Here is a 23,187-nt window from a genome sequence, read left to right on the forward strand (position 1 = left end):
CTATAATTGTGATATAATAGTTGTGCAGGTATTAAAAGGTGGATCACTCAAGGCCAAGTTATTAAACGCGCTGTCTCGGTATACAATTGAAAGCCTTGTAGTTCCTGTATTTTATTCCACTTTTAAATCAGCAATAAAACAGTACATCAGTATAAAACTGGTTTGATGTTGGGAGTCTGTGAGAAAAAAATTATCTGAATAAATATCGTATTTTAAAATACCTATAATGGAGGTATACATAAACATGCCTTCAAAGGGCATTTGGATTCTACGGCCTTTCCACTTCCTGTAGTGCCAGAAAAGACATCTGCTTTCTCCAATCTTATCTACTTACTTGACTTTAAAGTACTTTTATATTTCCTGTGGACAACCAAGACACATAAAATGTAAGCATTTAGCAAGAAATACCAATCACAGTCGAGACTATTGAAAAGATTTGCGTATTTATTCAATGGGACCTTCCAAGTTACAGCAGAGGAAACTGAACATTTCTAACCCACAATTCAGGAAGTCATTCACCTTAAAATGTCAGATTATGTTGTCACCAAATACATTAGAACCAACACAATATGTTGTATGATAAATTAGGAGTATTTGACAACCCTTAAAAGTTGAGCCTGACACGGGTTGAGACATTAATGGACAAGGCCCCAAAACCAACAGTACATCCCAAAGACTCTCAATTTAGTGGCATAGCATTGTCCGCTTGCATTTGTTGGAGTAAGCAAACTACAGGCAAGACAGATTTTTGTCATGTCAAATTTTTACCAAAAAAATGAAGCCAAGTGTTTAAACCTAACAGAAAAAAACAGAATTGAATTCAGCAATTTAAGATTGGTGGCAGTTGAAAAGTGACAACAAATGTTTATGCTTGACAAATGGGGGTAAAAAAAAGCCTAATGTTCTGAAGGTTAAAAATTGTTCCTATCTTCCGTCATTTAGGCTCAAGTAACTAAAAATAGACTTTATGCTTAAGGAACATGAGTGGAATATTGTGGCTGGTGTTCTGGAAGGTAGGTGTACTGATTTGACCCCCGCTTAGGACATCATTCAAATTGTCTTTTTTTTTCCTTCTTTGATCCTGACTACCTGACTTTTTTTTTGGAGTGGGGTCGGGGGAGGCTGCTCATGTTGCTACCTCACATTAACCTCCCTTCTTCAATTGTGCATTATCACAAAGATTAACACGCCCCCCCCCCTTTTTGTTTTTTACATCTGTGACAAAGTTTTGGCAACAAATCTGAGTCAGATTAATGGAAACATATGAACAAGTCAACCAATGCAAGTTATGTTTGATTAGATGGATGAAATGATAAAATGAGGAAAAATCACTCATCAAAACTTGCCCAAATTTCCAGCAAGACTTGAAAACCAGTCAACAGTTGTTCCATGTCTCTATTGCACTGTGATGTGGCTGTAAAACAAAATTCTCAACGCACATCGCCCAAAACCTCCATCCACGCCTTTCCAGTATGCAAACAAGGGTAAGTTAAGTGTCATTTGTGTTACCATAGCTTACATCCTATCAAACTCAAAATGTTCAAATTAAATTTGCAGTGTACTATTTTAAATAGGTTCATATTTACGAGAACACGTATGTGCGCGCGCAGTGTGTGTGTAAGAGATTTTCTATGTACTGTTTCATCAAGAGGAGAGAGCCTCCCTCTCTTGCCGCTTCGTGCAACAGGTTGGTCCAGTGCAGGTAAAAGAGCAAACTGGACTCGTAGTATCCACTTGTTTTCTGGGTTGCAATGATGAATGTTCAATTATGTGAATGCAAAATCAAATGACGTGAAACAATGAAAATGAACAGAGAGAAACAAATGAGAGGAGAAGGTACAGTGAAGCGGAACGGGCACTTCTTGAGTCACTTCTTTCTCTGTCTGGTGTGACGTTCGTCCTTTGCCTTTGGACGTCTGTTTCAATTTCAAGAAACACCGATTATTCCTTCCCACCACACTTGCGATATCTGCAGAGCAGTGGAAGATGGTAGCTTGGCTGTGAAGCGGTTTTCAAGGGTTTTATACCTCCTCCCGATTCTGACCTAAAGTCAGATCAACACTTCCAAGTGGAAGCAAATATAAATGGCGTCAAAGCCAAAAGCCCAATTCTCCTCGGTCCTCATCTCCAGTCTTCAATACCGTCGCAGTAGCAGTTCCTGGAACCTAACCTCAGCGTTGATTAGAAAGAAACACCGCTGTGAAGTATCGATACTCTTGGCACCCAGTCTTAAAGTGCTTGAGAGACAATACGGTGGAGCACAGAGAGAAACAAGTACTCTCCCAGTTGTCTCATCCACAGCCAAGGCAAGCACATATGTTGCAGGACATGGTGTGATTTTAAGAGGGGCAGAAAAAAAAGGGGCTGTGTGAGGTGGTTAATAGGTAGCTGGCCCTGCGGCGGTTGCTTCATTGGCTCGGCTCAGCTCGCAGTCGCCCGAGCCATCAAGTCCTCGAGCGCCTTGTCTTGATCATTGTTGTGGACCAGCAGCACCTCTTTGATGGCCTCCCGCTCGAATCCCATCTCACCAAATCTTGACATCAGCTCAAGAAACTGCAGCGCCTGAGGAGAAGGGAGAAGAAACACGACTTAAAAGCTGTGATTGACAGCAACGGAATGGCATTGGTCAACATTCACAAAGGCAAACCATCTTGAAATAGTTCGGCCACCCACTGTCCACAAAGGACCAACCTTTGCTTCTGAGCACTGGTACAGCTCTAAGCATTCCTCCACCGCGCCTACATCAAAGCCCCGCTCACACAGACGTCCATGGACGAAGAGATAATCCAGCACCTTGGACAACGAGGACATGGTCATTATAAGAGACATGTGGCATCTGACAGCCGATTAACATGTGCGAGCTCCGTTTTATCGGCACGTTTCACTGCAGACAATAGCAACTTGTATTTTGAGCACATTCATGTCACGCGTGAGTGATGATGGGACTGTTGGGTCACACCTGCTCCACATTCTGCCCTTGTCGCTGCATGGCCCGAAGAACCCCCTCATAGGAATAACCCATGCCCACAAGGGTTTCCACACACTGGCGCTCACTAGGCGTCATGCTTAGCAAGGCTCCTCCGCATGGCAAGCCAGCGGAACCTGACCCCGAGTTTACCTGGAAATCAAGATGAGAAGAATAGCAATGAGGTGAAGAGTTCCATCCATAAGCAATTTACGTGAGCTCACCTGTTTTGGTCCACCACCCTTGGTAACGCTGAGGTGCTCTGGAGCGACGATAACTTGGGATTTGGGTTTGATCGGGGGGCTGCCATTGGGTAGGTTCCGTCGGGGAGAAGGCGTGGGTGCGTTGCGGGCGCTGTACCGAACCGGCTCGGGATCCCCAGAATCCGACAGCTTGGGAAAGCTCAGAGAGCGGATGTTGCAGGGTCGATCCTCCGCTTCGACACCCGATTTCGAATGTTGCCCAACTCCGTCCATATCCATCAAGGCAACCAAGCCATTTGGTTTATGGGCAAAACCCGGTTTCGCGGGAAGGCTGGTGTTGGTGGGAGGCGATGGGGTGTTTCGACGTGAAGCTGGCCCTTGCTGGGACCCAACCGGAGGGGATACAGACGAAGCAGGTTGAGGCTGGCTCTGGAGAATGTTCCGAAGCTCCTCTTTATCATCCAATGTTTTAAGCTCCAGCTTGTCAAAGGGGTCCTCTTCCCGCTCAAAGTCAGCAAGGTTGAGGCCGTGTGACTGAGGAATGCTGGGCTGGATTTTCCTCGGACCAAGACTTGGAGCAGGCAGAGGAGTGAGTATGGCGTCATGGCTCATTCCTGCCAGAATAGGGTTCATTGCTGGTGGCGGAGGGTCGTGGTCTTCAACAACAGATGGGGCTTTCTTCCCTCCAGCCCCATTCACGTCCTCAGACTGAGACACGCTTTCGCGATTTTCCGCTTCCTGTTTCGCCGCGGCCTCTTTTGCTCGCGCCTCTGCTGCTCGTGCCTCAGCCAGCTCCGCGCCCCAGCGGACACTTAATTTCTCCAGAGAAAAGTCGTACTGTTGTGATCATAGAAAGAGGACATTGATGAGGGGAAAAATGAGAGTAAAGGGGAACACCATGATGTTCTCTTTCTATATTTTGGAATATAAACAAATACAAAATAAAGCACGGCAATTGTTTGTAGAAATCGGTGCAAAAAGTTTTGCGATGACGGGTCACAAATTGGTTTACGTGGGCAGTTGGGCCACAAGATCAGTGCCACTCTACAGTAAAGACCATTACACACTGGCCATCTTTTCCCTCTTTCTTACCAACTCGCTGTCTTATATGCAAAGTACTAATGCAGGATGGGTGTGTGTTTGTGTGTGCTTTCATTTTTATGTTTGCCGGCTCCTGAGGTTGTCTCACTGAGAGTATGGCACCAGTATGTACGGAGTGTGAAATGTAACACCCAAGACAAGCTTCCCATGCCCTTTTTGTGTTGACAGAAATTGTCACATAAATTAATCACCTTAACGCCGAAAGCCGCAATAGCTGTGTGAAACAACACATCAGCATGTTTTGTGTGAAAGGGACAGGCAAATAAACGCTGGCTCTGCAGTCACACCAATTTACCGGGGATGCAGTTTGAAAGTGGCTTGAATGACAAAATACCTGTGAGTCCACCAACAGAGAGGTGCAGTCCGGCAGACAAAAGCCGACAGGTAGCCCCACCTTGGCGGGACAGCGAAACTTTTCATTAACCTTGAAGGGAACATCATCAAGGTAGCTGATGGGTCCTACGTGAAAAGACAAGATGTGCATAAGCTCACTGACAAAGAAAGTTGTCATCAAATGTGAAGAGTTAAACAAATCCTTACCATTGTTTTGTGCATCCGATAAAGACCTCCTTGTAGCCATTTAGATACTATGGGTGGGGGGGTTTGGGGGGTGGGTGAGATACGCATGTCGAAAGGATTAGTTCCATGAAAGAGTTGTGGAATAGCAGGAATTGCAGTATTTTGAACTAAAGGACAGGGATTAAAACTGTAAAAATACTTACTTTGTGTGCCACAAGGGACATTGATGCAAAATAATACATTTAAAAAGTATGACATTTTAACTGTCAAGTTTCATACACTCGACTCAACATCCAACTTCGACTGTAATGACCGCGTAAGCAAGGCAAGGCAACTATATTTATACAACATGTTTCATACACAAGGGAACTCAGTGTGTTTTAACACAACCACAAGCATTTACATCTAAAAGACATTTGCAGAGCAAAGAGAACAAAAGTAGCTTATTCAAATTATTCAAAAGAACATACATTGGCAACATTGAAGCACATTTGCAACCAATGGATTTCAAGAAATGTAAAAGCAATGGAAACAAATTAAAACTAGCTTTCTGAAATGACAAAAAGATTGTAGAATGAAATTGATTTTAAAAATGCTTAAATCTAGTTGCCTAAGTCAGAACTGTGCCGAAATATAGTTTCCTCAGCTTTAAGTTTTCTATTAAAATTAAATGAAATTCCTGGTTTGTGCTCTTGAACTCCCATCAATTCCCAATGAACGTTTCCAGCTTCAAATTCACAGAATTTTCCAACCCCATGTGGCACAGCAAATGATCTACTCAATTCCCCCTCTCAAACGGTTTTACACATTTTCCGCTGCTTTGAATATAAGCGCACATAATCCATTATTTGGTTAAGCAAAAATGCCTGACTTAATTAACAAAGAAGCTACTGTTTACCCAAGTCCAGATATATTTTAATACAGTATACAGAAATACTATATATAAGATTTTAAGGAGAATACTATAAATATACTTAAGTATTATTCATAGAACTTCCAAGGAGAACACAGACATACATAATATATATTCGAAATTCTCTTGCGTAACATCGAGCTAAAAGATTACTGATTGCAACTGATTGTAGCAGCCGCAGAACCTACCATGTGAGTTAATAGTTCTTAGGAATGTCTTTATGTAACCACTGGAGTATCATAATCAGGTTCTCGTTTGAAACAATCACAACAGTCATGTTAAGTTACACATGGGAGGTGTCAAAAGCGCTTTTGACAACATATCTACGACCACAGAAGCGCAGGAGTGTTACTCTTAATTCAATATTATGAAAACAGAGAACAGTTTCGGCAATTAGTCGATTAGTGAAACTCTTCTCGAGCCTTAAATCACTAAGTGTGACTCACAGTAATCAACAAAAACATTAGCGCAAACACTCAAGTTATTGATTAGCAACCAGCTAAGCTATCATACGTTTCGCCACTCCAGTCTAAGATCGGTAACACCAACAGTCAATACACAATCGCAACTGCTGAATTGAATCCTGGTGGACAGGAGGATATCATATAATTTTGGAAGAATTGAACGCCTGACGGCTTTTCAATTTGGGGACAAGTCTCCAAAGCCATTGCTTTCGCAAGTGGCCCGACTTACACTGTTGCCACCGCCCCGCAATGTAACGAAACGAAACGGATCAAACAAAGATTGCTCTCACCTGTATCTGGCTTGTCTCGCTCTTACAAATATGACTTTATTTTTAGAAGTGTACAGTCTAAATTAGAATTATGATCGAAATGTTTTATTTATTGTGAAATATCTTTCCTCTTCTGCCCAGGGACGCCATCTTGATTTGTCCGGCTCCCTTCACTTCCACTGGTTCCTGTCTGACGTCACTCATTCGCCTGACGTCAGGTATCTCTTCTTCGCCAATACTGTACTTTTTTTCTTCTTCTTCGTTGTCTTCTTCTTCTCATGGGCTCTTCGATTTTTGTTTTCGTAGTTCTGCCTTCACCTGGTCAGTGGTATGAATAGGGATTTTAACTAATTCAAATACAAAAGGAACTGATTCATCTTTGTGTCAAACATAAGGCATATTTGAAAATAAAGATGACCTTGACCTTGAAACGCAAGGCCTAGGGCACAGGTTTATTATATGGCCCATTATCGCACATAGTGTGTCCCCCTCACGTCCATCCATCCATCCATTTTCCGAACCGCTTAATCCTCACTAGGGTCGCGGGGGGTGCTGGAGCCTATCCCAGCCGTCTTCGGGCAGTAGGCGGGGGACACCCTGAACCAGTTGCCAGCCAATCGCAGGGCACACAGAGACGAACAACCATGCACGCGCACACTCACACCTAGGGACAATTTAGAGTGTTCAATCAGGACACGTGGGAGGAAACCGGAGCACCCGGAGAAAACCCACGCAGGCCCGGGGGAGAACATGCAAACTCCACACAGGGAGGCCGGAGCTGGAATTGAACCCGGTACCTCTGCACTGTGAAGCTGACGTGCTAACCACTGGACTACCGGACCGCCCTCCACCTCACGTATTGTATTGTATTGGTGGACAATCTGTATTGCAATTGCAATCTTCCTTCACGTTTAGCTGCTTTTAAAACAATTTCTTTGCAACAATCTCTTTTGAATTGGATAATAGTTATGTAAATAGTTGCATACAACCATTTTCATTGACTTTTGATTTCAAGATTAAATTTGTTGTTAAAATGTGCAGCCATCAATTTTGTTTCTTCATTTAGGTTATGGGTATGCTGCCTATCCCGCCTGACTTTGGTTAACATTGTGTAATACCCACTATAGTTAGTACACAAACAAGCATTCACACTCTGACATACATTTGAGAACACGGGGCCACACAAATTTTTTCACACGGGCCACATATTGATAGCTTGTTTTGAAATCAGAAGTCAATTAAGGAAAATAAGATAAGAACACCTTTATTTGTCTCACAATGGAGAAATTCGCAGTACAGTATTGTAGTATATACAATAGTAGGATTGTTAATTGTTCAAATCATTTTAAATATTGTTTTGGAGCAAAAAAATGATAGCAATATCTCAAACGTATCAAAAGGGAAGACAATTAGCAATTTTAGTAAAGATTTCGAGAATGGCAGTTGATGAACGTGGTTCTCTTTATCAGGCCAAATAAAAACGTGCTCAACTCTTGTGCACTTAACATGTGAAAATAAAACTATTCAAACAAAAATGAATGGAAGGATTCTTTTTTTTAAAAATCACTACATCTTTATTTCACGAAATGGCAAAGGTAAGCAAACAAGTTAATTATAAAATTAATGGAATTACTGTACTGTTTTATTGGCGTAAAATATGAAACAACTAGATCAAGAAAAAACTGAAAATATAATAAAATATACAGTATACTGTGTACACACTGAATAATTACTTAAATTATATCGTCACAGCGAGTTCAGAATACCGTACGCAACCAGCAAAACGATCCATGTTCTGCTTCGAGTGCGCGCACGCAAGTCACGTTACGGACGTCGATGACGCGCCGCAGACACGCGCAATGGTAACCGGAAGCATCGTTGAGAGGAAAATAAATATCGATCAAAACCCCAGTTGGTCTTGAGGGTAATTTTCACCAGATGTCAATTCTTCGCCGTAGATTCGCATTCGATTGCCCTTAACACTACTGTCGTCGGAAGAAACGGTAGCGTGCAGGAAAAAACTGCCCCGTTTGACCGAAGTTGCTCGCTAACTGGTTTAGCTGACGTGGGGAGAAGTTGAGACTGCCAGAGAGCAGAGGGACAAACACAAACAAGCTGGGATCAGCTGAGCGCCTGTCCGAACCGAACCAGCGGCGCGGGGACATGTCACGGAGTGCGACTTTGTTCTTCCGAGCCCAAGAATGATCCACGGGAGACGGTGACTTCCACTGAAACTAGCTCCATGTAGACTATCAACAGTGGCAACACAAAGAATTTCGGCAGCACCACACGAGGATCAGCCATAAGCAGGAGAAGAACATCCACGGCTCATGTCACCACTGTGTGTCACTTTAGCCAAGCACTACCAATGACTTTGTTGTCTAGTTCTCTGCTCTAACCTCACGATTACATATTGCGTTGCAGGAAGACAGGTAAACGCTCATTTTCTTTACTTGGCTTTTTGTTTGCACCAGGGAATCGAACCCAAGTCCCCAGATAGCTTTACACAGTACACGATGTTGTACATAGTGAGAAATTCTTGTACATTTTGCCGTCATGTATTTCTTTCCAGTCGCGTGCCATAGCCAAATATACATGTCGCAGCACACCCCACCAAAAATAATCGCACAAAAAGTATTCTTTATATATATATATATATATACAATAATGATGTGAGGTGGTGGTCGTTGAAAGAGATTTTAAAATGTGGGTGGGTGGGGCAACACATAAAATAGCCTTAACGTTTTGGTCTTCTCCGCACTTTTCTCTATTCCTGCTGGTGTCAGAAGTGGGATGAGCATGGCCCACCAAGCAACCCCTAGTTCTCAGAAGGCCCTGATGATGGAGTTGAAGTCGCTGCAGGAGCAGCCGGTGGAGGGCTTCCGTATCACTCTGGTTCATGAATCGGATCTCTACAATTGGGAAGTGGCCATCTTTGGGCCCCCGAACACCCTGTATGAGGGAGGCTACTTTAAGGTAGGAAACATTTGTTGCTACAAGTATGGACTAGTTGGTAACATGTCTGACACACGGTCCTGAGTTTTGGGGCTTGATTCTTGGCTCCTCAGTGTGTGAGGTTTGCATATACTGTACTTTGGCTTCCTCACACATTTTGTAAACATTTTAAGAAAACTTTTATTCGTCTCGCAATGGAGAAATTCCCGATTCACAGCAGCAAAGTTATGAAAGGAAGAAGTAGAACAACAAAATATAGGAGCTTCTGGAGAGGCAGCCACTCTCGTGGCGCCATTTTGAAGTCAAAATAACAAAAATAACACAACACAACACATAGGACACAGACAGTCGTGCAATCTTCACCACTTTTCTGCATACACTTTGTTGTCTGAAGCAGTTATAGATGAAAGAGGAGAGGATTAAAGTGTCCTTTCACCAGTGGATCAGAGACGTCATGCTGAAAATGTGCACACGTCTGCTACAAGCTAAGTTTTGAAAGCAAACACGAAGCTGTAGCGTCCATTGACGAAAAGCGATTAGTTCACTTCTCCTGTCCCACGTAATCCGCTTCAAACTCCAAGCCGCGACTCCCAGTTCCACATCCGCATCGGCGCTTTTTTTCCAGTCAAAATGGACGTTTTTTTTATATTGTTCCAAATCCGTTGAGAAAAATTTTGGGTGGGGGTAAAGTCTGGTGTTATTTCTGGGCTGCCGGACTTACTTGTCTTCGGTAGACTCGGGACTCGTAATGTTTACAAATAAAGTTTGCAAGCATCCATTTTGAATACCATTTTTTTCTCACGAAGCGTGAGTTTGTCGTTACTTCATATATGGGCTAAAACCAACATCTTACTTGTGATTGGTCGCTATATCGGCAAATGCAGAATCACAACCAATGCGTGTTCGCCTTCCTAAATCCCTTTCCCACAAATTCTGAATGGTTTTGCACGAGGGATGTGGTGTATTGAAATTATGCGTGTATTTAGTCTGTATTAAACAAAATGCCGAATGTTATCAAGACTCGTGACGAAGCTAAAGTGCGTCAGATAGATGCGGATCTGAAAAACAAGTTTTGATGGGACTGGTTGATTAGAAAGCTGACGGTGTCCCCAGTAGGAACCAGTAAAGAGGAACCATTGAATACACCTCATCTTTCGCATGTTTAGTATAAAGTGCCAATTTTGTAAGCCAATAGGGAAATGGGATTTCAACAAAAATTGTAACATTTTGTTGATAAAATGAATGGTTTTAAGGCTTTAAAATCTCTAAAATCCATAAACTAGTGTATGTACTCCAAATAAATTTCTACTTTTTTATGAAGTGTCAATTTTATATTCAACTAGAGGATGGTATTTCAACAAAAAAAAAAAAAAAGTAACATTTTCTTGATAAAAATTAATGGTTTTAAGGCTTTAAAATCTCAAAAACCCATTAGCTTCCGGGGGCTTTGCCCCCTGGACCCCACTGGGTGCACCTGGGTGCCCCAAATTGGTTATTTGTGACATATCGCAGCAGCATGTACAGTAATAACGTTACACATTTTGACGTGAGTCGGATTTAAACCGTGAGTGTATGTCCACTCTTCCAGGCTCACATCAAGTTCCCAGTGGACTACCCGTATTTACCGCCAACCTTTCGTTTCATCACCAAGATGTGGCACCCCAACATCTATGAGGTATTTTTCTTACATGTCTTCAATCCTTTTTTTAGTCTGGCTGTGCACATATCCACAGTGTCATGAAGCGGGCCCTCTGTTTTGTGTGACGTTGTGCGGCGTGGTGTTTTGCCTCAGAATGGCGACGTGTGCATCTCCATCCTGCACCCTCCGGTTGATGATCCGCAGAGCGGGGAGCTGCCGTCGGAAAGATGGAATCCGACCCAGAATGTCAGGTGCAGACAAAAGCCTTTTTGCGTTTGTGACTCTGACGATGAAGAATAATTAATCAACGGTGTAACCTGAAAGTTGCTCGTTTGTACTCGGGCTGCCACAAGCGACTGCTTTGCTGGTCGAGTAGTTACCGATTGGAGTTGCGATTAGTCGACTAATCGGATCGTATGTCAATTGCAGCTCTTAAATAACCAGCGTTATCTTACAGCTTGAATTATTTCAGGTATCTGTGTAAAGACAATTAAGGTGATAGTACCAGAGAGAGACCAACTAGACTGCTTCAAGCAAACGTGGAAACTTGAAAAAGCCCTTCTATATTAAAAAAATAAAAAATAAGGTGGGTTAGCCTGATCACCTGCAAATCCTGATCATGGGTCAAAACAGTTGCTTCTCAACATCTTGTCTCTACACTTGTGAAAGGACTTCCTTCGCAAGTGCATTGTTTCAATCAAAGGTTGCATTTTTTTTTTTTTTTTTGCCAACAACAGTGAAAATGCCAGAATGTGTTCTTCAACCTGTTTTAGCGAGGACCCATCGGAAGCATTCGTCAGTGCCAAAATCTAATTCTGGATGGTGTGCTTCTGTTTGCATGTTTTGTTTTGTTTTTTTCTTTGACTAGGACCATCCTGCTTAGCGTCATCTCTCTTCTCAACGAGCCAAATACCTTTTCCCCTGCCAATGTGGACGCTTCGGTGATGTTTCGCAGATGGAGGGACAGCAAAGGCAAGGACAAAGAGTATGCAGAGATTATCAGGTAACGTTGCATGCGTACCATTCGGCCATGTTCTGACATACACTGAGGATCTGCGCTATAATGCTGTCGATATACAAATGTGTGAAGTTTGTAATAACGCCTGTTGTGACACATCGATGCGGCATATCGATAATATTGTAGAATTGAGACTTTGATTGACTTTAGCAAGTCAAGGCACCTTAATTCATTGACCGCATTTCATACACAAGATAACTCAATGTGCTTCACGCCATTAAAAGTACAACATTTAAGAGCATTTGCAAACCAAAAAAAAAAGTTTGACTTTCAAAAGCAATTAAACAAAAAGTAACTTACCAAACGAACGGTGCAGTGCAAGGTCAAGATTTTCTGCTCCTAAAACTATTACTCATTATGTAATCACAGATAACCTTATTGTGATTTGCGTGTCATTTAATCGCAGAAAACAGGTGATGTCCACAGCGGCGGATGCCGATCGCGATGGCGTCAAGGTGCCAACCACGCTGGCGGAGTACTGTGTCCAGACCAGGGTTCCCTCTCAGGACAGTAGCTCAGACCTTCTCTACGATGACCTTTACGACGACGACATGGAGGAGGACGAGGAAGACGACGACGAGAGCGAGATGGAGTCGATAGGCGAAGCCGCAGCGGTGGGTTCCGTGGAGGACGGCGAGACGTCCAACATATGTTACGACAACCAGGATGACTCTGGCAACGAAGAGTCATGATGATCTGGATCGTTACTGCTCCTTGCCAACTCCCCGAATCCTTTGCCTCGTTGTGTGTGCGTGTGTGTGTGCGTGTGTGTGTGTGTGTGTGTACAGTGGGGTCAAAGGTCTACTGCCAAAAACTTTTCATCATCTATTAAACAATTAAATAGTCAAATAATGTCTCTCCAGTACTTTTTACGTAAGATTTTAAAAAAACATTGTTGTCGAGTCACCGTTTGCCTTAATTACTCGCTTGCACATCGTCTGTATTGCAGAAACAATTCGGCGTTTCTTCAACGCACCCTCAGTAATGTTTATGATTTTGATGTTTTGGGGGTTTTTTTCTTGTCATTGAGGGCGATTGAGAATACATCCTTATAAACGTTAAACTGGATAATGTGACATTTTTGGTTTGAAGATATTCTGGAGAAGCAACTCCGAATATGTACGCTCACTGACCACTTCATTAGGTACGCTTGCCCTCTGTCATTGAGATGGAATACACCAAATGAAAAAAAATAAATTCTTCCCTTAAAATATGATAGTCAGGCTCAGTTTTGACCGACTGCAAATTTCATTTCCGGTATCATTCGGATTACGCTGCCAAATGTTGTCGATCTCTTTTATGATGCGTGGAAACGAAAAATAGATTTATGGTGAATTCGGTGGGTAACCAAAACTGTCTTTTCTGATGCAGCACCTCATCACATTTTGCAGAAGTGTTGATTGTGTCGGCTTGATGAGTGCTGGTCAGTTGGACCGTTATCAAAATGATGACTGACGTTTATCTCTTCAAAGTACCGGTATGCCTTGTCCACCAATTTCGTCAATAATATTTGATAAATGATGAAAACAACGACCTGGTCGGATTCTCCCCAGCCCCACTGTTCGTTGTCTGTCTGCTTTTGTGTTCGACGCCATCCCACGTCTCCCTTCTTGTCAGTTTTTTTTATGTCCTCCTAAGCGTGTGTTGACTGTCCAAGGAATGAACGCGAAGATTGTGGCAAATGGACAAAATGACAGCGAACGACTAAGCCACCAGGGAGGTCGGCCAGGGCAAGGTGTCTGACGGGAGTCTATTTGCTCACGTCTGCAATTTCGATGCAATCAGCAAAACTGTTGACGCAAAGCTCTGCTGTGCCCCGTCAACAGCGGCGTCCATCACCACTGATCCCTCAAAAGGAGGTGCGCAAGCTGAAGACTTTCTCTGCACCCCCTCTCCGCCTCTTAAAAAGCTCAGGGCCTCGATAGACTTTCACTGAGAGAGGAAAAAAGCAACAAGGCACGATGGTCACCTGGTTTTCTTTCTTTTTTTTTTTTTTAATGTATTAAGAGGGTAAATAGTAGCCTTCAATCCCACAAAAGAAGTGTTTACAAGTTTGACGTTGGTCCCAATTAAAGGTTCCTTTTCATCCCCAAATCACCAAAATCCACACAAGCAGAGAATGTTTTGTTTTTGTTTTTTTGTTTTTTTCTTCCGCCAGAGGTTGCTTACATGATGTTGTTGCTGATGTGAAAATGTTACACTTTTACACCCCGACGCTTTCATGCTTGGATGCAACTCCAGTGACAATATGGCACCAGTCCAGTGACGCGCCGTGGTCCGGTTTATCGGCTGTCAATCAAGACTAGCCCACACGCAGCTTGTTTTTTTGCATTTGAATGAAAACAACCACCTTTCAGGCGTGCAATTACTTTTACGGGGCCGGTATTTGACTTTGGACACTGGCAGGGTTTTGTTCATGCCTCTATTGAGCTTGGTGCAGAGTTGCATCTCATGATTCGGTTTGCTCCCATGACTTTTTGTGTGTTTGCGGTGCAGAACATTTTAAGATGTGCCCAGAGGGCATTGGGCAAATCTGGCTGGATTTTATGCCAAGGAATTGAAGTAGTCTAATCACTTCATTTTCTTTAAAGTGGAGCAGCAGATTTTCAACCTGAGACATGTTGATTTTGAACGTGAAAAAACAAAAAGGAGTGAAAACGTTTCCTCCTGTGCTGTGGAAACTCACAAAGACAAAAAGAGGAAATCAAGCTCCAAATTGGATTGTGAATGGGACTCATTTTGCGACACTGCCTGACATTTTGTTATGTCTTCCTCCCTGATGTGATTTTTTTTCCCCCACACCCCATGATGAGAACGTTTCATGTGTCTCATGCGTCTGTTGAATGTGAAGCTGTCCTCCAACCGCTTGCAAAGTCGACTTCTGTCATCAAATGACTCAAGCAACTTATGAGAATAATGTCATGAAAGCGACGTGGCCAATTGACGTGATAGGACTGATGTTTGACATTCTCTTAAAGCAGTGAAAGCTAACTGGCTTTCTGGTATTTTTTTTTTAACTATTAGCCACATATGTGAGTGATTTCAAGAAAACAGGACAATTTCGCCAAATTTCACCAAAATCAGACTGCAACTTGGGAGCGTGTTCAACCCTATGGATGTAAAATGCTGTATTTGTTTGGTTTTTTCTTTATTTTGTCCACTCAGTATGTTATTGTTTTTGAGGATGCAAGTGTCACCGATAAAAATACTTCATCGTAACCAAAAATGTCAATGTTTTGTCCGTGGCCAGGTAGTTTTGCTTTGAGCCCACAAGTCATATAAATACACTGTGCACGAGTCGCTGGTTTCCGAGGGGTTGAAATAAGGGTTGACTTGCAAAATGAGGCACAGTTGGTGTGGTAACATGTGGAATTCATCAATAAAACACTATGCTATTGAATGCTGTTTGTATGTCATGTCATACATCATGGTTTGACTTTGTGAAGATGTTGAATCAAATTCATTTGAAAGGATGGCGAATGGGGGCAACAGGCAGCATCGTGATTAACATGTCTGTCTCATAATTCATAGTTCTTGGGCTCAAAAATCTGATCAGGGACTCTTCGTTGGAGTTTGCATGTTCTCCCCATGCTTGAGGAAAAAGTTGAGATTTTCTTTTTCTCCCTGGCTTCCCTTGCAGTTGTGAGGTGTTAAAAAACCCGATTTGGGGCTATTAGTAAATTTATATACAGAGAGAAACATTAATGGGATGACTAACAAAGAAAACTGAGAATAGAGTACAATGATTGGTTAGACCAAGTAAACATTGCACACAGCTCAGTAACATTAGCTCTGCCACCACAACTAACACAAAAATAAGTGCACGTTGTGCAACCAATATTGTGCACCTATCAATCCATCCATTTTCCGAACCACTTCATCCTCACTAGGGTCACGGGGGGGTGGGGGGGGGGGTGCTGGAGCCTATCCCAACCGTCTTCGGGTAGTAGGCGAGGGACACCCTGGACCAGTTGCCAGCCAATCGCAGGGCACACAGAGACGAACAACCTTGCGCGCTCACACTCACACCTAGGGACAATCTAGAGTGTTCAATCAGCCTGCCATGCATGTTTTTGGAACGTGGGAGGAAACCAGAGCACCCGGAGAAAACCCACGCAGGCCCAGGGGGAACATGCAAACTCCACACAGGGAGGCCGGAGCTGGAATTGAACCCGGTACCTCTGCACTGTGAAGCCGACGTGCTAACCACTGGTCTACCGGGCCGCCCTATTGTGCATCTATATTCATTTAAATAACAAACTGCACTTTATATTTGTAGCCCCAAATTCTACTTAAATGGCACCCCGCCTTAAAGAGCTCGACCTTGATTTTTGGTGCTATTAATTGTTGTATTGACAAATAATATGAGACTGTGGGGTTTTATTTTAATGAATTTGTTAAAAAATTCTTTTTAAAATCAATATTCCATAATACAGTATTCCAAGATGCCACTAACTGGGTAGTGTTCACAAAAAATATGAGCGACAAAGGCCACAGCACACAACGTATATTGTAATATATACTATACATACAGTAGTGTTCATATAATTAATTAAAAAACAAATCACAAAAATACATTCGAACAAATAAAGGCCTTAAAAGCAACTGTCACACTCACCAGCAAAATTACACATTCTGTAAATCAATACAAATTGCTGCTTTAAAATACTACTCCATATTTAGCGTTCATTTTTGCTCTGAATGTCAGCCCTGTCCATGCACCACTCACTCGTGTTTTACCGTGTGATCTAAAATTGGGCTAATGGTGCTTTCTTTATATGAATTATGTGTGTCATAATAATATCAATTGTTACAGCAATGTCATAAAGCAAAATAACATAACTTTTGTTGTTCTTATTTCTCCCGTGTGGTTATTGTGTCCAGCTGTGTGGTTAGATCTCGATTTTGTCTTTCTAGTATGGGAAAAACTGCGCTTGAACCCTCTCCTCAATGATGACTCCCTGTGTCACTGCTAGTCCCGCTGAGCCTCCAAGTATATGTGTGCTGCTCTCAGAGTGTCCTGCATGTCTTTGTGCTGGGCCAGATTGCAGGCGTCCTCCAACCGGGCCCACCGGTAGTTCTGGTGTTCACTGGACAAAGTGACCTTCGTCCCCGGGTCTCGGAGCTCGGCCAGCCAGTACAGCACCTCCTTGGGTCGGCCTCTGACCTCGTAGCGAAGCTCCTTCAGGAAGCCCTCGATTATCTGAAGATCCTCTGTGCCAAGCCCCGCCTCTTCCTTGGTCTCTCTATGAGCTGTGGTGAGGTCATCCTCACCTGGGTCCACGTGGCCTGATGGTGAACAAATGCTTTTCACTTAAACTCGGAGGTTTAGGAAATGTTCAAATAAATACTGTCTAAACATTTCAACAGGTAGTCACTTTTTATAAGTAGAGTATGTGTGGAAAGCTTAGGAAAACAGTATTACCACACTAAGAGTGCCATTGATGAGGGTAAAGCATGTTTTGTTTTTTTTACCCTTGGGAGGGGTCCAGTGGTGCTCTCCATATGAGGTCTGCAAGAGGAGGTACTCGATAGGGTCTTGTGGAGGAGCACAACTTGCAAGACGTCGAAACACAATGAAGCCACAGGCTCGCAGCGCCATCTTGTGTTATAGAAGAAGCTAAACATTAGCGCGCATAAGAGCGAGGTTCAAAGTCGTCACGCTATTACAACTACAAGCAGAGCGACAATGCAATATTCACAGTTTCACACGTACCACAAAACGGTCTTACAACGCACTGCTTATTATTTTGATTGGACAGTAAATGTATGTACATGAATACACCGACGGGGCCGATCAGGTCCCTTTTTAGAATTTTGACCAGAGATATGAATGTAACTTTTGAGTAGCAGTAGCATAGACTTACTAAACCCTAAAATAGAAAAAAAGCAGTATGAGGTTGAATAAATTCACCAAAGATTCAGCAATTCCAAAAGCTAATTTCAGTTTCTCATTGTAAAGCGGAAGAATTTATTTTGCATTAAAAAATTCCGTTCAAGGTAACAGTGTAACTTTCGTTCTCCTTATCTGTCTGATAGAGCTTGTTTGGTTTGGTGTATTAAACATGCTCGGTTTTCTTTGGAATTATGCACATTGCAGGCTTGAAGATATGCATCAAATTGTATATGAAAAAAATCGTGAAACTTACGATTCAACTAGTGAGGTTTACGTTTGCTTTCTCTTGGCTTGTTTCTTATCGGCATGAAGACACAGAGCACAAGTGCACCTCGAAAAAAGTCCGGGACGATGCGAGAAAATATGAAAAGGTTCTGCTTTGTTAAACTGCATCTAAAATAAAAATTATACAGTATATCTAATTTGGGTACACGTGTGTGTGTGTGTGTGTGTGTGTGTGTGTGTGTGTGTGTTTAATGATTTTCCTGCTTTTTAAACAAAAACTAAACTAAATAACATAATAACATATACTTGTACTACTTAATTAAATGCGTTTTTTCGGTTAAATTTGACCAGCTATATAAAACATATGATAAATATATTTCGGGTGATTAAGGACGTCTATAAACACACATAAAGTCACTCACATCTTAACATTACCATCAACTAAAAAATCAGTTTCAATTGCTGTGGGTCAAACTGATGTGCCCTGGAAAGGATAGGCAAAAAAAAAAACAAAATCATGTTCATTTACCTAGATTTTAGTTTCCATCATCATCATCGTATATATTATTGAATTTTCATCGACAACTAAAACGGCTAAAGCTGTTGTGCATGGAGGAAACAGGAGAGTGATAGAGAGTGTTGATAAGAGCCTCCGAAAGCAGCGTGTGTCTGAAGATAACAAATATGAGGCCTCCTTCCCACACAGTGTGGAGTTGTGAGCCATATATTTGCCTGGCTTCGCACAAGGGACACAGAGGAGCTGCTCAAGTTAAAAGTAAGGAGAGGTATTTTCATTCTCAAGCAAAATAATGACAAAAAATAGATATTAGATAAGAATTCTGGACAGGTAGACTGGTACATTCTGTATGTGTTTGCAGGACACGTTTAAATGTAACGTCATTGACAGTGCAGTGGTACATTGGCCTAACTCGAATGTAGGCAGGGTGGATTCACTTCCCACTCATTGATGATGTGAGTGGTTGTCTGTCTCTATAAAGTATGTGCCTTGTGTGTGACTGGCGGGCGTAGTCTGGCTTTTGCGTGAAGTTAGTTGGGATAGGCTTCAGCTCTCCATGACGTTGAATAGGATGAATGATATTCAGGATGTCCACAAAGTATGGGTACATACAGTCTGAGATTAGAGTGGCCCCCTCATTCACCAGACCTTCCTCCCCTTGACTTCTTTTTCTGTTGTATGCTAAAAGAGAAAGTATACTCGATGAAGATTACAGATTGAAACCACATGAGAGAACGCATTACCAGCCCGTGTGTTGAAATCAACGGCAATGCAGACCTATTCCATCGAGTTCATCTGAATTTTGCAAAGTGCATCAAATTATGCATTAAAAATGATGGAAATCATGTTGAAATTTTTATTTCTCAACATTACCATTGAATACAATTATTTTATTATAAGAAGTATATGATTTTATTTTACCATATACTCATACTTTATGGACACCTGTAGAAAAGCTAATAGAATTCTAGATCAAAAGACATTATTTGTTCATGGTCTTTCCCTCATGTTATGTAATTCCTCTAACAATTTGGCTAGAGGCTTCCTTACATGCGACTTTCACTCGTACTACTGTGTTTACTCAGCCTGCACTGAGTGCTCATTATTCCACTACATGAATCATTCTTGGGGGTCAGATTCCCCTGCATCAAGATATTTATAGGATATTGTCACAAAGACTGCACATGGAGATGATTCTGGTTGTAGTTCTGGATGGAAGGATGACAGCAGAATGCAATGTGTGTGATGTGGTTTACTTGGCTCTATAATGTAGGTCATGAATGGCGATATCTCGGTAGTGAAGTTATTTTCTAGTTTGAGTGGGAGGAAAAAGGACATTTGCTGTAATTTTGCTCAGTTTTTAGTGTCTGCTCAATTATAAATGACTTTTTGCTTTTAAAAGCTCCAGTGGTGGATGGTCAGGGACAGCAAGGCCTTCTCTGCTTGCCTAAACAGGATCAGAAGCACCGACACACTTTGATAGCCCAAAATCTAATGTTTGTCTCCGATTTTTTCTTCCACCAATATTCTATTTTATTAATTTCATTGCATTTCCATGCCTATGTGGACTTTGCATTTTTATTAATTTGTTTTTCTGTTTTAACAGATTTCAGCCTCTATGTGCTGCCATATCGCTGCACCAGCAGTTCAAAATCAACAGTGATGTCATGTCATATGTTGCGTTTGCTTTAAAATGCATCGCACTCACCAGAGGTGCTGATTATTAATAACAACTTTTGCTCTGAAAAAAATAATCAGAGGATGGAAAAAGGCTGACATCATCAAGGGCCAACTCGCTTACCGCAGCTGACACTGAAGACAAATATGAAATCAGATTGATTGTAGAAACAGTCTCATTTCTAATAAAGTCGAAGTTGGGGCATCACGACACATTCTGAAAGTCCTGGGCGGAGTACACTGACATAGCAGCACATACGACCGAGGCTGAAATCTCATTGGCCAATTGAAAGCTAACATCCCCAACTGACGGCTTTACAGCCAAGACCGTCACTTCAAAATGAAGAAAATACTGTGAAGAAAGAAAATACAAAGTATAAAAAAAATATCCTGGGGAATAAATTACCACAATTTCCTGAAGGACATTTTATAATTCAAATTGTAAATGTAGATCACTGCCTCTGATGGCGTTTAGCCTGACCTCCCATGACCGTCACCACTGTAGTAAATAAAAGTAGACATACAAACTTGTAAATACTGTTCCAAAATATGATTACGACTATTTCTGCAGAGCCATGGAGATGAATGAGCCACGGGAAGGGCGTCATTTTGTGGGGAAGAAAGACGACTTGATTAACGCAAAGCGCACATTCAAAACACTGGAGGGTCGGGATGTGCTGATCCTCTACCACCAGGGAGGCTTCTATGCTTTGGACTATTACTGCTATCGTGAGTGCACTTTTTGCAGTGGAGACGTCAATCAAGTTGCTTCGAGAGATGCCATTGCAAATCTGATAGTCATAACAGATACCATTAATAGTCATAAAAGTGAAACAAAACCTCACGCCAGACTCTTGCTTGTTTATGATGTATCAGTTGGTTGATTTGTTTTGGAATACTGTATTCACCTTTTCTGATCATCTACTTTTTTTGAACAGATGCTGGTGGAAAACTGGAGACTGGAGACATTGAGGTGAGACTTGGAGCTTCTTTCTAAGATATGCAGACACAATCTCATTTGTACAAGATTTGCTTCTCACGTGTGCTCATCAGTAAAAGGAAAAAAAAAAAAAGCAAGTTAGATGAGTTTTTTTTCCTCACCACACAGGAAATAGGTGGCACGCTGTGCATAATTTGCCCCAAACACAAGTACAAGATTTCTCTCGCCAAAGGGGAAGGTTTATGCAAGACCATAGACAAGACCCAAAAACCACCTATGCCCAAATGGTTCTCAAAAGGAGTGAAGCAGCGGGTCCACACAGTGACAGAGACCAATGGGGACGTCTATGTGGAGCTCTCGAAGATGCCCGGATGGATCGAGTCAGACTACTACCAGGGGGAAGAGGGCAAAGAAAAAAGGGCCAAAGCTGAGGCCGAGGCTGAGGCCGATGAGGGGATGGAATCCTCTTAACGGAAACGTGACAGTGCCTCTTCTGACCTCCTCTGCGTGGGGTTTGCATATGCATGGAGACTGTGTAAAATAATGTTTTTGACCTTTACTTTCATTTCATTGGCTGTCTTTTGGAATTAGAGACAGCATGTATAGAGCTCATCACTCAACTTTTATGCATCTTCATTCTCCTCATGCATACTGCTTATTCACTGAATTGATGTGATCCAACGACTTATATGATCTATAAGGTGAAAAATGGTCTCTTCCTGTGTGAGTACATTAATTAAAAACATACAGCCAGTATTGTAGTCAGGGCAATCATAATGATATGTGTTTTAGGATCCGTAGCAGTGATGTGATGAATTGCCTCGGTATCGAGTAAGGCTCGGAAATGTGCTTGCAAAATGTTTTATTTGATGGGCTGATCTCTACCGAGTTTATGATTATGTGACATTTTGAATACAATCAAGATTCGGGGCCTGGGTTGTTGAGGGCATGCAGCAGACCACAGTTAAAAAGTTAAGCCATGTGAAATATTGCCATGTAATTATGTTGTCAAATTCATGGTTCACGAAGGGCTGCAGCGTTTAGCTGGTATTTTGAGATCAGTCTGGAGGAGAGCTAAAGACAACATATGGGAGGATACGGCCCAAGAAGTTTGACTGCATGCAGTGCTGCTATGAATAACACGAGAGGCTAATTAGACCTTTAAGATTTTCTTCCTTAATAAAAATGTAGTGGAAGCACAGGAGACTATTTCTAGAGGAATGGCCAGATGTTATTATCACATTTAAAAGGTCCACGGGGGCTATTTTATATTTCATTTCTTGATCAGCTAATGGTCTTCACCTTGTCATTCCTGTATGTTACCTTTTTGGCCATACCTTGAGCTATGTATCCATGCTTAGGACCAGCTCTGATCCAACCCGTAGGGAGGTGGTGGTGGTGGTGGTGGTGGTGGGGGGGGGGGGGGGGGGGGCTGAGGATAAGTAGTCGCACTTTTTTGGGTGAGTCAGAATTTTTTGTAGTGAGATTTTTTTTAATGAGATATTTTTTTGCAGCTTTTTGTCAGAAGTTTCAGCATGTGTGAGTTTTTTTTCCTTTTTTGCTGTGTGAGGGAGGTTCATTCGTGAGTCTGTGTGTGTGTTTTTGGTTGGAATCTGAGATTGTGTTAGAGAGGGGGGGGGGGTGGTTCGTGAGTATGAGAGCTTCTTTTTGTGTGAAATGTAAATGTTATTATTTGGCCCCTACGTCTGTAGTCAATTGCGATGGTGAAAGCTACCCTTTTCCCCATTGACCCCAAGCTACATAAACCATCAGTAAATTAGAGCTCTGCACGCTCGTGAGTCTTTGCTGAGTCAAGCAACTGCTTCGACCCCCCCCCCCTCCACACACACACACACACACACACACACACACCTCTCTCTCTCTCT

General features: G+C 42.3%; 4 protein-coding genes across 8 annotated transcripts; 2 read left to right on the top strand and 2 right to left on the bottom strand.

Moving 5' to 3' along the window:
• Positions 1–424: 424 nt before the first annotated feature.
• On the bottom strand, positions 425–6,608 carry ubap1 (ubiquitin associated protein 1). Its single transcript, XM_086118492.1, has 7 exons — positions 6,456–6,608; positions 4,810–4,856; positions 4,604–4,728; positions 3,190–4,005; positions 2,960–3,118; positions 2,692–2,793; positions 425–2,562 (listed from the first exon to the last, which is right to left on the bottom strand). The coding sequence occupies exons 2-7, from the start codon at positions 4,847–4,849 to the stop codon at positions 2,422–2,424; spliced, it is 1,383 nt and encodes a 460-aa protein (XP_085974618.1). The 5' UTR covers positions 4,850–4,856; positions 6,456–6,608; the 3' UTR covers positions 425–2,421.
• A 1,686-nt stretch (positions 6,609–8,294) lies between these two features.
• Positions 8,295–15,451, top strand: ube2r2 (ubiquitin-conjugating enzyme E2R 2). The gene is made up of 6 exons (XM_086118344.1): positions 8,295–8,866; positions 9,221–9,410; positions 10,978–11,064; positions 11,182–11,279; positions 11,897–12,031; positions 12,453–15,451. The coding sequence occupies exons 2-6, from the start codon at positions 9,228–9,230 to the stop codon at positions 12,736–12,738; spliced, it is 789 nt and encodes a 262-aa protein (XP_085974470.1). The 5' UTR covers positions 8,295–8,866; positions 9,221–9,227; the 3' UTR covers positions 12,739–15,451.
• Positions 15,452–16,409: 958 nt separating this feature from the next.
• nudt2 (nudix (nucleoside diphosphate linked moiety X)-type motif 2) lies at positions 16,410–18,282 on the bottom strand. 2 transcript variants are annotated; one of them, XM_086117963.1, is made up of 3 exons: positions 18,196–18,282; positions 17,522–17,666; positions 16,410–17,335 (listed from the first exon to the last, which is right to left on the bottom strand). In XM_086117963.1, the coding sequence occupies exons 2-3, from the start codon at positions 17,646–17,648 to the stop codon at positions 17,019–17,021; spliced, it is 444 nt and encodes a 147-aa protein (XP_085974089.1). In that variant the 5' UTR covers positions 17,649–17,666; positions 18,196–18,282; the 3' UTR covers positions 16,410–17,018. The 2 variants fall into 2 exon arrangements, with proteins under 2 accessions (XP_085974089.1, XP_085974088.1); XM_086117962.1 differs by having other exon boundaries at positions 17,522–17,648; positions 18,196–18,273.
• A 569-nt stretch (positions 18,283–18,851) lies between these two features.
• On the top strand, positions 18,852–22,681 carry rfesd (Rieske (Fe-S) domain containing). Of its 4 annotated transcripts, none has more exons than XM_086117959.1 (4): positions 18,852–18,952; positions 20,933–21,090; positions 21,300–21,334; positions 21,470–22,681. In XM_086117959.1, the coding sequence occupies exons 1-4, from the start codon at positions 18,852–18,854 to the stop codon at positions 21,770–21,772; spliced, it is 597 nt and encodes a 198-aa protein (XP_085974085.1). In that variant the 3' UTR covers positions 21,773–22,681. The 4 variants fall into 4 exon arrangements, with proteins under 4 accessions (XP_085974085.1, XP_085974084.1, XP_085974083.1 ...); XM_086117957.1 differs by having other exon boundaries at positions 18,856–18,942; XM_086117956.1 differs by lacking the exon at positions 18,852–18,952 and adding an exon at positions 19,075–19,139.
• Positions 22,682–23,187: the final 506 nt, after the last annotated feature.

This window comes from Hippocampus guttulatus, chromosome 8, assembly GCF_054856545.1.
Source record: "Hippocampus guttulatus isolate MCC_2025c chromosome 8, RoL_Hgut_1.0, whole genome shotgun sequence".
Taxonomy (NCBI): Eukaryota; Metazoa; Chordata; class Actinopteri; order Syngnathiformes; family Syngnathidae; genus Hippocampus; species Hippocampus guttulatus.

Excerpts from the sequence above, each read along its gene's own strand:
- ubap1 (XM_086118492.1), bottom strand. The coding sequence starts at position 4,849 with ATGGCTACAAGGAGGTCTTTATCGGATGCACAAAACAATG. Across the intron at positions 4,729-4,809 it reads ATCGGATGCACAAAACAATG|GACCCATCAGCTACCTTGAT; the intron begins GTAAGGATTTGT and ends CTTTTCACGTAG. Across the intron at positions 2,563-2,691 it reads ACCAGTGCTCAGAAGCAAAG|GCGCTGCAGTTTCTTGAGCT; the intron begins GTTGGTCCTTTG and ends CCTTCTCCTCAG.
- ube2r2 (XM_086118344.1), top strand. The coding sequence starts at position 9,228 with ATGAGCATGGCCCACCAAGCAACCCCTAGTTCTCAGAAGGCCCTGATG. Across the intron at positions 11,280-11,896 it reads AATCCGACCCAGAATGTCAG|GACCATCCTGCTTAGCGTCA; the intron begins GTGCAGACAAAA and ends TTCTTTGACTAG. Across the intron at positions 12,032-12,452 it reads GAGTATGCAGAGATTATCAG|AAAACAGGTGATGTCCACAG; the intron begins GTAACGTTGCAT and ends ATTTAATCGCAG.
- nudt2 (XM_086117963.1), bottom strand. The coding sequence starts at position 17,648 with ATGGCGCTGCGAGCCTGTGGCTTCATTGTGTTTCGACGTCTTGCAAGT. Across the intron at positions 17,336-17,521 it reads CCACTGGACCCCTCCCAAGG|GCCACGTGGACCCAGGTGAG; the intron begins GTAAAAAAAACA and ends GTTCACCATCAG.
- rfesd (XM_086117959.1), top strand. The coding sequence starts at position 18,852 with ATGAGGCCTCCTTCCCACACAGTGTGGAGTTGTGAGCCATATATTTGC. Across the intron at positions 18,953-20,932 it reads CAAGTTAAAAGTAAGGAGAG|AGCCATGGAGATGAATGAGC; the intron begins GTATTTTCATTC and ends CTATTTCTGCAG. Across the intron at positions 21,091-21,299 it reads TTTGGACTATTACTGCTATC|ATGCTGGTGGAAAACTGGAG; the intron begins GTGAGTGCACTT and ends TTTTTTGAACAG.